Source organism: Balearica regulorum, chromosome W, assembly GCF_011004875.1.
Source record: "Balearica regulorum gibbericeps isolate bBalReg1 chromosome W, bBalReg1.pri, whole genome shotgun sequence".
Lineage (NCBI taxonomy): Eukaryota > Metazoa > Chordata > Aves > Gruiformes > Gruidae > Balearica > Balearica regulorum.
Genome location: NC_046219.1, coordinates 1244484 through 1257174, shown reverse-complemented (window position 1 = coordinate 1257174; position 12691 = coordinate 1244484). Strand labels below are relative to the sequence as shown.

General features: G+C 36.4%; 1 protein-coding gene and 1 long non-coding RNA gene across 7 annotated transcripts in view; one reads left to right on the top strand and one right to left on the bottom strand.

Moving 5' to 3' along the window:
* The window catches only part of LOC142599246 (uncharacterized), a 426921-nt gene that overhangs the window by 143319 nt on the left and 270911 nt on the right, over positions 1 to 12691 (top strand). The gene's annotated exons all lie outside the window — the stretch shown is intronic.
* Positions 1 to 12691, bottom strand: part of LOC142599148 (SWI/SNF-related matrix-associated actin-dependent regulator of chromatin subfamily A member 2) — a 686065-nt gene that overhangs the window by 499053 nt on the left and 174321 nt on the right. For all 6 annotated transcript variants that reach the window (XM_075738850.1, XM_075738849.1, XM_075738852.1 and 3 more), the window contains 3 exons: positions 8694 to 8911; positions 2612 to 2717; positions 1697 to 1798 (listed from right to left, as the gene is read on the bottom strand). In XM_075738850.1, coding sequence (XP_075594965.1) covers positions 1697 to 1798; positions 2612 to 2717; positions 8694 to 8911 — 426 coding nt within the window. The remainder of the gene's footprint in view (positions 1 to 1696; positions 1799 to 2611; positions 2718 to 8693; positions 8912 to 12691) is intronic.

Sequence of the window (12691 nt, the reverse complement as noted above, 5' to 3'; positions counted from 1 at the left end):
AAATTTAAATTTCCACATATCTTGACATTCCCTATCTTCGTTCCTACTGCCAACTTAATCTTTTGATAAAAATTTAAACATTCCAGTCTTCCCACCAGCTTTCAGGACCAAGTAGGCTGAATTTGTTTTCATAATGAACAATTCTAATTCTGTTTGTTTGCCCAGATTCCTAAGACCGGTGTATAGGAAAGCAAAGAGTTTATTCTCTTCATGTCCTGCAGTGCTTAGATGTATTTTGTTCCAGTGTTCTTAATTTTGTTCAACACTTATTTTTCCCACTTTTCACATACCCCTTTGTTTGTTTAATGCCTTCTTGACTAGCCTAATGTGTCTCTCTCATCCAAGATTTAGATCTTATCCTTTCGTAACTAAATCTCAGAGAATCCAGAGCATATATTTCAACTTTCTCATCTGTCTTCCAGGTTTTTTTACTCTTTTCTTTTGTATCACTCTTTACCTCTTCTGTTGTGAATTCACAGGACTGAGTGCATCCTTGTGTGTAAACCAGGCAAAATCCTGAACCCTATATCTCTCCAAGATGAGAGATTTGGGTACATTATTTATTAATGAGAGGACATTATTCCAGTCTCTCAAAATGGCTATTGTTCTTTCAACAAGAAAAAAATGTCAACAATGTCCAGAGAATATGAACTATATGCACAAAGATCTAGTTTCAGACAAACTTTAAACTCTTCCATTAGTAGAGCTGAAAATTTCACCACTAAATACTTAATAACTGTCCCTAAGCTGGACCATTCTCTCAATTACTTGTATTATGCACTTTGGTGAGCTCAAATCAACATATGACTCTTCAGGGCACAGCCATTCAGCATAGATTCAAATAGTCTTGTCTTGGTTTCAGCTGGGATAGAGATAATTTACTTCCTAGTAGCTGGTATAGTGCTGTGTTTTGAATTTAGTAGTATGAGAATAATGTTGATGACATACTGATGTTTTAGTTGTTGCTAAGTAATGCTTATGCTAAGTCAAGGACATTTCAGCTTCTCATGCCCTGCCTGCAAGAAGGCTGGAGGTGCAATAAAAGCTAGGAGAGGACACAGCCAAGACAGCTGACCCAAACTGGCCAAAGGGATATTCCATACCATACGACATCATGCTCAGCATATAAACTGGGGAGGAGTTGGCCAGTGGGCAGCGATCACTGCTCCGGACTGGCTGGGCATCAGTTAGTGGGTGGTGAGCAATTCTTTTTCATTTGCATCACTTGTTTTTCTTGGGTTTTATTTCTTTCTCTTTTTGTTATTTTCCTTTTCATTACAATTTATTATTATGATTTTATTTTATTTCAATTATTAAACTGTTCTTATCTCAACCCATGAGTTTTCTCACTTTTACCCTTCCAATTCTCTTCCCCATCCCACCATGGCTGGGGCAGTGAGGGAGCATCTGTGTGGTGTTTAGTTGCCAGCTGGGATTAAACCGCAACTGTCCTAAAGTATATCAGAACAAATTGATTTCAGGATTATGGAATGAAAACTAAATTTACTGAATGTTTGAATTCTAGTTGTGACCAAAGGATTCTGGATGTTTCAGAGAATCTGGGCTTTTTTATTCATTAAAAGCACTAATAAGATTAAAAAAATAGAGGTTTTATATAGAGAATTGTCATAATTAATCAAACACTGAAAGCACTGAGTAGGAAAGACACGTTTAACACAAAGTGGTTTAATCAGACCTGTGATCCCTCCAAATTGAATGTCTGAGCATTGTGACACAGCAACATGACATCTTTCTCCAGATCACTGAGGTTCCGATATTTATGGTTACGAATCCTTTCCTGTTGCATTTGTTAAGATGGGGAGAAGGATGGATGGCAGCAATGGGGAGAGAAAAAGAAAAATAATGGACGGGACAATCAATTAATATTTCTTTTTAATGCATTAAAACCTTCTCTTTAAACATTTTACCTAAGTGGAATGACAAGTATTCGATTAAAACAAACAAAATTTAAAGCCTGTGTGAGAGGAATATGGTGACAAAAATGCATCATGGCCAAAGGCAGATGAAAAATTGTGCAATTGTTGTGTGAATTGGAAGGGCCAAAAGTAACAGAAATTGTATTGTTGTGGGTAAGAAAGGAGTTCAATTCCAAGTTTCTTCTCAGTACAGAAACAAAAAGAGGTATAGTGTGAGTGAAGGTAAAAGACATAGCCATGAATTCCTCATGACCTCTAAGGTGCAAGAAATTGCCTAATCCTCACCTATCCAACTGTGGCTGTTCCAAGATGTGATGCTAGTTGAGAGATGATTATATGCCTCCCAACAACATAAAATTTTTGCACGCAGTACACTTATTTAAGTTTTGCTTACAGATTCAGGATTTGGTCCTTTACAAAAAAGACATTAATGTATCATCTCTGAAAGTATGATTTATGTCATCCTGTGTTTTGCTTTGACTTAGGTGTTAGTAGTGAAGTACTGCAATATACATTAAGCAAAATTCATAACAAGGAGTATATTACAATTTAAAATCTAAGCAAAAAGGCAAATTTAATATCCACATGATTGTAATTTTAATGATGATTAATGTTCATATTTCTATATAGTGAAAAGGCATAAATTAATGTCTACACCCAAAAATGGTTCTCACCTTTAGTTTTTTGAAGTCCACTGGTTTCCTAATTAATTCGTAATACTCTGGTAATTCTTTTCTAGATGGGAGTTGAATGAAGACTTCACTTAGCTGCCGTCCTGAACTGTTGAGAAAAACAAGCACACAATACAAAGAATTACTACAACTTTCTCAGAAAAGAAATTGTATACATTCAAATTATTAAAAATCTAGCATTTTTTCTTGCAAAGGATTAGTAACAAACTTTGTTCTGAATTGATCTTATTGATTTGATATAAATAATTAAAATACAGTTTAATGCACAACTTTCATGTTCTTGTCTTGATACATCACCACCACCATATGTGTAGATCATAAAGGAGAAGGATCAGGATTTGAATCTGAATTCTCTAGTGCTTTGTCTAGGGCAGTTTTATTCTTTTCTTAATTTTCTTTTATTATTCTTAACTATTCTCTTTCTTGTCACCTTAAATTTATCTTCCTCTGTGTCTTTTTTATAGCTATTTTTATAGCTCTGGTTCATAGTGAACTACTTGTCCATACTGGGTGCTATTATACCAGATGCTGATTGAAATCAGATCAACTAGGTTTTACAATAAATGCCAGTATTAACTTTCATTAATGAATGTTAGGTTTCTGGGAAGATAATTGTAAGTGCATTGAAAATCAGTACTGCAGTTTGTACCTCTTTAATCATCCAGAAAGAATTATCAGAAGTAATAGATTATTTAAATTCCTTGGATACCCTAAGATACACTTTGCCTATGATTTGCAGCTGTTTATATTCTCTGAGATTTCCAGATTTTCCCTTTTTCATCCCTTTATTAATAGCTACTTTAATGCTTCTGAATAAAAGTTCTTTTTATCCTCTCATTTGTGGCTTCCCAGGTAATAGCTGACTATGAGTTATTTGGAGAGGAAAGATCTGTTGATGGCCCTTATGGGCTCAAACATATATATATATTTATGTATGTATTGCCATTTATCTGACAGTCATAGTAGCAGAAAAAAAGCAGCTCCTGAGAAGAACTGTAGCCTGTTTACACAGACAGCATTCACCAATGTTTCTCAGCCCATATTTCACAGACAGAAATATCACTGTTTAATTCTATCACAACTTATTCCAAAGGGATCCTGTTTTCTCATTTCCACCTTTGAATGTTAATTTTTAGGAGTTGGGCAACACAGAGCCTGCTGCCAGTTCTTGAGCAACCCACCTGAGCTTCTCTCTTACAGCTGTCCTCCACAATACAGCATTCTATTGAAACTGCAGGTATCTTAGACACACTGAAACTAATGCCGAATCAAAGGTTAATTTAGGTAATTCTATCATGATGAAGGTGGAGAAGATGTATTGGAAAGCTGTGTCCTCTATGAATGTCATCATCTATGCCTTCTCAATAGGGATCTCTTAATGTATAAAATAGTCTCAGGATTTGGGTAGATACTATTTTGCCTATCGACCTAGTAGGTCAATGAACATTTAGGAATAAACAGTTTTCTTCTTTTACATGGAGATGTTGTTCAACTGATCCAAGATTTCTTAATGTTCTTGGTTTAGTTCTAGGACATTTCTTCTTATAGACATTGCATGAGAGAGAAGGACAATAATTCAAATATTCCAAGCACAGTTTCCTATTTGGTGTGGTCCAATCAACATTCTGTGGTATAAATTTTGTGTAGAATATTTTTCCATCCAGTTTACAGCAAACACGATCCTAGCAGTCAAATGTCTGTTAGGTTATGGCAGGTGCAGGAATATACTTTTAGCAGCTGCTGCTGCAGGGTGAGAAGGGAAGGCTGGCTATGTATATCCACCAGGGAAGGGAAAGTGTTCTGAGCATAGATCCAACCCTTATAACTGTTGAGGCCAGACCACCCTCTTCTGTACTACACATGAGAAAACCAGCCAAACTCCAGAAAGTTTACTAGCAGTTGCCTAGCAACTAGCAGACTACATGTTGAAGAGCAAGAGCGACCAGAATAAATAAACTGCATGCTTGCTCTAGTCCGAGTTATCACACCTAGCACTAGTGTGCTAATTAAAACTCCCATTCAAGTGCAACTCACAGTGAAGTTGTTCTAAAAAAATCCCAAACAAATACAAAAAACTCACCTTCATGGTAAGGCTGTTATTTTGTATTTATAACCTTCCAGCAGTAATCCAGACAGGTGGAGAGATTATTCACTTTTGTTAAATTTAATTTTTTTCCCTTTCCAAGATTATGTGACTTCACTAGTAGATGGCAGACATTTCCCTATTATTTAAATGGGAATAGATAGAAATAGCAATTCCTATTTTTGATGTATGGCTACATAGGCCATAATCTTGATCAGGGTATCAATCACAACTATTTATTTTGTATGCTTGAAGACTTTAGAGTATTGATTGGTATAATTAATTACTATTTACATTACTGATGACCAGTTACATTACTCACTATTTTATAACACAGCTAAAAGCTAGTCATTTGAGGAAATCTCTGAAACAGTCCAAAGGAAAACAATTTTACATACAAAGAAAAATCCTCTCCCCTGAACTAATGTGTCAAAACTAGGATGGTACAAGTACTAATTTAAACATTTTTAACTTTAATGATGCAGTGATCAAAATGCTACACACCAAAAATACGGAAAGTCTTCTGTCAAGCAAGAAACCCAACCCTCTAACTTTCTTATCATCAGCCTTATTGACCATGGTTAACAATCACCTACTAAGAGGAGGAAGCTTTATGAAGTTATCAGGTAAGGCTCTGCACTCACTAATGTGTCTAGGTCTAATGAGCTTGATGTAGGAAAAATAAGGGTTAAGACTGCGCAAAGTATATGCCACCTCAAGTATCCTTGACACTATGTTCTGAAACTATAGTAACCAAGATAGTTCTCCATGGACCAAGGATTTAGAACAATAGGACCCTTCAAGGTATTCTTCCCTTATTGTAAGTGTATATAAAATATATCTAGCCTTGGAATAGTATCAAGAAATAGTGTATCCTCAGCTAACCTGTATTGATTTTAATACTAAAATGTACACCCCTTTGTGAATAATGACCATGCTAATTAGGAGACCTCCCCAAATGTTTGAAACAAATGCATATGTATGGTGAAGGCAGGTGAAAGGTGGTTAACCATCTTTCCCCTTGAAGGAGAAATTCAAATTATAACCGCTCAGCAATGGTAATTCGTGACTAAGGAATGATCTGGCATGGAGGGCAAGAAGGCCTAACTGCAGAACAGGTTAAACTGTCTGATGAGATAAGAAATGCTGCAGTATTGTCTTGTAACAGTCATGGAATGCAAGTGCTCAGGAGCCACTTTGGTAAACACAACTGACGCTAGGAGATGAACCAGACACTGCTAGGAGATGAACCAGACACCGGGCTAAGATGCCTGATGCCACCTGATACCGACACTGACATGATTGGCACAGGTGTAAGTGTATATAAGGAATTGGCTCAGGCTGTATCTTTGCAGACTCCTTGTAGAACCACTTATTGTGGCAGGACTCTGTCCAATGCATTGCTCATTAAATCTTTTTATATATAAGCACTAATGTGTGTTTAATTCGCCTCAAGAGGTACAATAAAAATTCTCTAACACCCTAAACAGTTGTCTTATATCACAAATACAGACCAAGGTTTAACACCTACAAGACCACCTTTTCCAACTTGTAGATATTAGTTTCTTAAGTTTAGAAATAATTGCAACAAAATCCAAAATCAAAACACTTTAGACATTGCAGATGGGATCTGTAAAGATGATGCTTATGTCTAAAAATGTCAGTGTCATCCCTAAGTTTTTCCCTACTTGTGATTTTAAATCTAAATTACACAGAGAGTAAATGTGATCTCTGACACAAAAATAGTATGTTTATAGATACCAAAAGATTAATGAAATAATATCCCACTGATAATTTGATGTTAGAAATTCATACTAGAGACAACAGTAAGAATGGTGTACTGAAAAAAAAGCATAGCTATCAGAGGGGCTAGTAAGTACAATTTCCTAATGTTTTCCTTTTTTTGTAACTTTGGGAAATTAATTACCTAGACAAGGGTTTTGTTTGTTTATTTTTTAAAAATAAACAGTGGGTACACCAGAGCATGTTTGAAGTCTTACAGAGATGAACCAGGGGCTCCTGAGGTAATAGGAGCCAACAGGGGAACACCAGTAAAATACCTCCAAGGAATTAAGGTGTGTTTTTCTAAAACGGTGACACTTCCGACAGCCCAGCTGAAGTGCCTCTACACCAATACACGCAGCATGGGCAACAGATAGGGGCAGTTGGAAGTCACCATGCTGCTAGAAAGCTACGACCTAGTTGCCATTACGGAAACTTGGTGGGACGAATCCTGTGACTGGAGAGCTGTTATTGATGGCTATAAGCTGTTCAGAAGGGACAGGCAAGGAAGGAGGGGCAGAGGGACTGCCCTCTATGTCAAGAAATGGATAGATTGTAAACAGCTGACTCTGAAGAATAGCCACGAGCAGGTTAAAAGCTTATGGGTAAGAATTAGAGACCGAGGCAACAAAGGGAACCTTGTGGTCGGTGTTTACTACAGGCCGCCTGATCAAGGGGAGCCTACTGACAAAGCCTTCTTACTCCAGCTACCTGAGGCATCGTGCTCAACGGCTCTCATCCTGCTGGGGAGCTTCAACCACCCCGACATCAGCTGGAAAAGTAGCACAGCGAGCTGTAGGCAATCCAGGAGACTCCTGGAGTGCATCAAGGATAACTTCTTAAGCCAGGTAATAGACAGCCCTACCAGAGGGAATGCGTTACTGGACCTCTTGGGTCACCAACAGAAGTGAGATAATCTGAGATGTCAAGACTGGAGGCAACGTGGGTTGCACTGATCATGCACTGGTGGAGTTTGCAGTCCTGAGGGATATGGGTCAGGCGAAGAGTAAAGTCAGGATGCTGAATTTTAGAAAAGCAAACTTCCAGCTGTTCAAGGATTTGTTCAAGGACTGTTCAAGGAAGAATGAGAGGAGTCCTCCCCCTGAGGAGGAAGGAGCAGCAGAAACAACATGTGATGAACTGACCACAACCCCCATTTCCCATCCCCCTGTGCTGCTGAGGGGGGAGTAGGTTGAAAGCGGGAGTGAAGTTAAGCCCGGGAGAAGGGAGGGGTGGGGGGAAGGTGTTTTAAGATTTGATTTTATTTCTTATTGCTCTACTCTGTTTTGCTTGATAATAAATTAGATGAATTTTCTCTCTAAGTTGAGTCTGGTTTGCCCGTGACAATAATTGGTGAGTGATCTCTCCCTGTCTTTATCTCGACCCACAAGCCTTTTGTTATACCTTTTCTCCCCTGTCTAGTTGAGGAGGGGGAGTGATAGAGTGGCTTTGGTTGGCACCTGGCCTCTAGCCAGGGTCAACCCACCACATCCCCACATAGCTGAAGCCTGATACAGCGTTGCTATTAAGCAATAGCTGAAGATGAGCCATTTCTCAAGTTCGTTCTCAATAAAAAAGATGATTTTTCAGCTGGAAAGTCAACAAAATAAAAATATCACAATTTCAGTTTGTATTAGAAGCTAGTTATATTTCTTCCTGAGGTTCAGTTGTCTAACATGTGAAATGTATATATATGTTGAAAATTGGGTTTTAAGGACAAAAAAACTTCAGTCTCATTTATGAACAACCTATGAGTGCTCAGTATTTCTATGGTTTTTCCTTTGAAAAGTCCATCAGGCAAAACGTAAATATTTTGGGAGTATTCTTAAGTGTCATGGTGAGAACTTGTATTGACAAAACTATACCCATGCCTTTAAAATTATTTATATAATTATTAATACAGAATATTCCATTAAGCTAAAGAAAACCCCTTCCCAAAACTGCAGTACTGAAATATATCTACTAAACAGGACAGTAGCATTTCTAAGCAGACATGATATGCCCATCTTTTAAATTACATTTTGACAAGCTTTGATAAACCAGATCCTTTAAAAAGCCCTCTATGTAGAGGAAGACTTACAAGATCAGGCCCTAAATGGAATTATTTTATTTATAAATAAATAAATAACTACAATTGCAAATTACACAGGATTAAGTTTCCAGAAATTAGTTGTCAAAATCAAAAAAGGTTGAGCTCACCTGTCTTTGTAGTTTATCACAGTATCAATAATGGCATTCATCTGTTTTGTCAATTTAGGTGGGTTGGGTGACAACTTCTCTGCAGGAGGTCTGCCTCTTCTTTTCTTTGCTTTCTCCCCATCTTCTTTCCCAGAATCCTTATCCAAATTTCTTTGTCTCTTCCGTTTTTTAAGCCGTATTTCCTCTTCCATTTCTTCCAAATTGCCGTCTTCAATTGCCTGACAACCATGGATTCCAAAGAACCCAAAAAGAAATATGCAAAGACAATTAACAAGTATTTATTAAAAAAACCAAGAAAAATGCAACTCAACAAGATATAGATAATTCAACATTAAATGCTCTGTCTATTTATAAAAAAGATTTCAAAAGGAAATTCAGTTACTGACAAGCAATAAGACACTAAAATTAAATTAGTTAAAGAACCCTACCACCTAAATACATATTCATCTGATCCTGAATTTCATATATATGAGGGCTTGCATCAATTTGCTCACTCCAGTAGCAGTCCTAGAGAATGTAGTTCAAGAGAAAGACTCTGATGTGCATGTTTACAGACAGTATAGTCCACACCATGCTCAGCTTCCAATGAAAGAGATTACAGTTTTTTAATATGTTTTTTTACATACAGACACACATACACTTTATGTAGTAACATAAAGAATTTCAAAGAATTTAAGTGACCTAACAGTTAAAACCATATCTAAGCGGTATAATTTTCATTTAGAATAACAATCAATAAAGAGGCAGAAGCACTGACAATAGTCTTTTACAGTACAGAGTACTCATCATAGAATGAAAAAAGAAAACACACACACACAGCCACAAAAAATTAACAGTTTCAATTACCCACAAACGTGTGCTTTTAACCAGAGCCAGCAGCACCAGGTAGAGAGATAAAATCTCTATGAAAACAAACCAGGCATAAAGGGAACCTGTTCACACACTAACAGATCCAGGTGAATAAACAAGAAGCTGAACTTTTTTCTTTGGGGGGAAAAAATCCCATAAACAGATAAAAAATATATTGAGCCATAAAAGAACTGAAATCAAAAGGAAAAAAAAAATCTTAAAAGTAGACTTTCTGATTAATGCTTTCTGGAACATAACTGATGTTGATATTTGTCCCTCTTGCCTCTCAATAGTGCCTTGAATACATGCAAATACTAATCAATCATTTCTCATAGCTGAAAGAGCTATAATCATAAAGCAATTACCTTCATTTCTCTACAGAACCAAACATGGCTAATATTTATGATCATATGAGAATAACAATCATTATAAATAGAGTGATTACAGTCCAGACATAATTTATTTCATTTGCGTACAGTGTCTCTTGAAAAACATTTTATGAACAAAACCTAGTTCAATATACAAAACAACCTGGCATGTTAAAACCACAAGTGGGATTTCAAAATCTGTTTCCTATTCATTCTCTAATGTGCAAATCCATAGAACAAACATGAATACAGAATCCTGAGGGACAGCCTGAAACAAGGCCTTAATAATCAAAAGACAATTTCCATCATGCTTTCAAGCATTCAGATAGCCACTATGAAGAAGGCTTGAGATCTGACGAGTTAGGAAGAATAAGTAAGGAAAAAATTGCACAAAACCTCATTAATATTCATTTGGTTAAATCAGGACACCCACCATACACCACTGTAGCTAGCAAAGATTAAGAAATTTCTCCACAAATTTCAGAAGCTAAAAATAATAATAAATATAGCATGCAAGGCTGTCAACAGTTAATGTCATTGCTCTCCTTAAGCATTCAGTTGCACATGAAAATACAGAGAACACCAGCTTTTGATGTCTTATATACCTACACTTTCCTGTGATGTAGTTCTACTGAACCTTCAAGACTGCAATGAAAAAGGTTATTTACCTTACCACTATCAGCAGGCCAGCTATCAGAAATGACAGTTAGTGGGGATAAAATTAAGAAACCAGCAAAGCAGCAAGCTGCTAGTCTCTTCATCAGCTGATCAGGGGGGAAAAAGAGAGCTGGGGAAAGGCTATGTTTTCAGATACAAGTAATTTTATTTTAGTGAAAATTTAATACCGAAAGGATTGTAGATACTCAAATCTGCTGTTTCATCCTACCTACTACAAGGCCCAAGGCCTTCTTCCTTCAGCTTGCTTTAATATTGACAACTACTTATCATATTTTTCTCTTATTATTCTAGGCACTCAGATTCTAGATTTTTAGGTTGGCAGTTACCAATTCTTGTTAGCAGTTTAACTGTAAGAGCAAAATTGGTCAATTTTATGTATTATTTTAAAACTAAAATAGATTGTATGCAATAAATACAGTTTTTAAATGCAAACAATACTTTTTATTGTTCTGTACTGAACAGATTAGATTTTGGTTATTACAACTAATACAACAAAAAACTCAGAAGGACAAGAAACTAAAAGCAAGGTTAGTATTTTGATGCAATGTGCTTTAGAAAATGGATATTCACTCATTAACCAAAACAAAAAAAATTTCTTGCTAAATGTTCCCCCCACACCCTCCAAATCAATGATGTTGTCACCACTCCTGAATACTAATATCTCATTTAGAACTGTGCATATAGTTGTTACTTAGGATATATACTATTTTGAAAAATTATTATGGAGGGTAAAATCAAATTCAAAAGAATGTTTGGGGTGTGTTCATGTACCAACAAGTTATTTATGAAACTAATTCAAATGATATTGCTTCATTAGAAGAAACTTACTACAATAAGGATAAAGTGCCACATCCAAGACAACGTCCTTCCAAACCTTTACCAGCAGGATAATCCCAGAAAAAAATCTCCAGTTTCTGATGGATGATGTGTTGCACAAGAGTATAGGACACAGCAGACATCTCCCATGCTCAAATGCCTCTGGATTAGTGAGGTGAATAGAAAGGAAGTCAAGAAAACTACTGTACAAATAAATATTTAACGCTTTCCTTAAGGCAACAGGACCAAATACTACAATAAAGTTTGGAGCCTGTTTTCTTGAAAGAAAGTAGTAAAAACTATTAGAGAGTTCAATTCTGGATTGAACATCTCATGAGAAGTACTGGGTATCAATTTCCAGCCACATTCCAATGTGGAAGCCAATGGAAAACCAGTGGAAATCATGAGGACTCAATGCTGCATCCTGTACCAAGAAAATCTTCCTGCTGTTCAGTACCTTATTGCTGTGTCTTGGTTCATGTTATATAAAACAATTCCCTTGCTGAAGAGCTGAGACCATGCAAGTCTCTCAGGGCAGCAGAATTTTAATCAGCATATTGACCATAGATTAAAGAGAAACAAAGAAACAAAAGAAGTTGGTTGTGGGCTTTTCTATTCTTAAATGCAGTTACATTTCTCTCATCAATCATGAAGGACTGTTTCTTTGTTTCTTACATAAGGAAGTCTTCTTAGTAAAAGTGGATACCGTTACATGCACATCAAGAAATTAAGTAAAGAAAGAAAGATCAAACTGGAAACTGCTTTGTTTGCATTCTTAACATTGACTTAGTTGAGAGTCTGGAAAACATGGCACAACATCATGCATGTACAACTCTTCAGTCAAGAATTATGGAACAAAATGTACAATAAGATCTATAGCTCTGACTTCTTTGGTGACAACATCCTTTTGCAAGCCAACTTGATAACACCTGAGGAAATCAACACCAACACCACCAAAGAATCTGCCTTGGCGAGATCACCCATGGATATTTTATTAAATAAAAAACTGATGTTGTATGTTATAATAATGTAACTAATGACATAAGATGAAATATATTAAACCTCACATGTATCAAAGGTTCTCAAAGACTTTAAAAAAAATTCTCAGACCAGTCCTATATTAGTTATTAGATTCATTTTATGTGAAGCAGGAATCAAGTGATTTGAGTATGGTCATGGGGTGGTAGCAGTGTTGGGCATAAAAATCACTTCTGGTGTTCAGCACTCCAATGCTTGTCTCTAATATTTCAATTATTACATTATGAGAGGTATTTGTCATGGACCAAG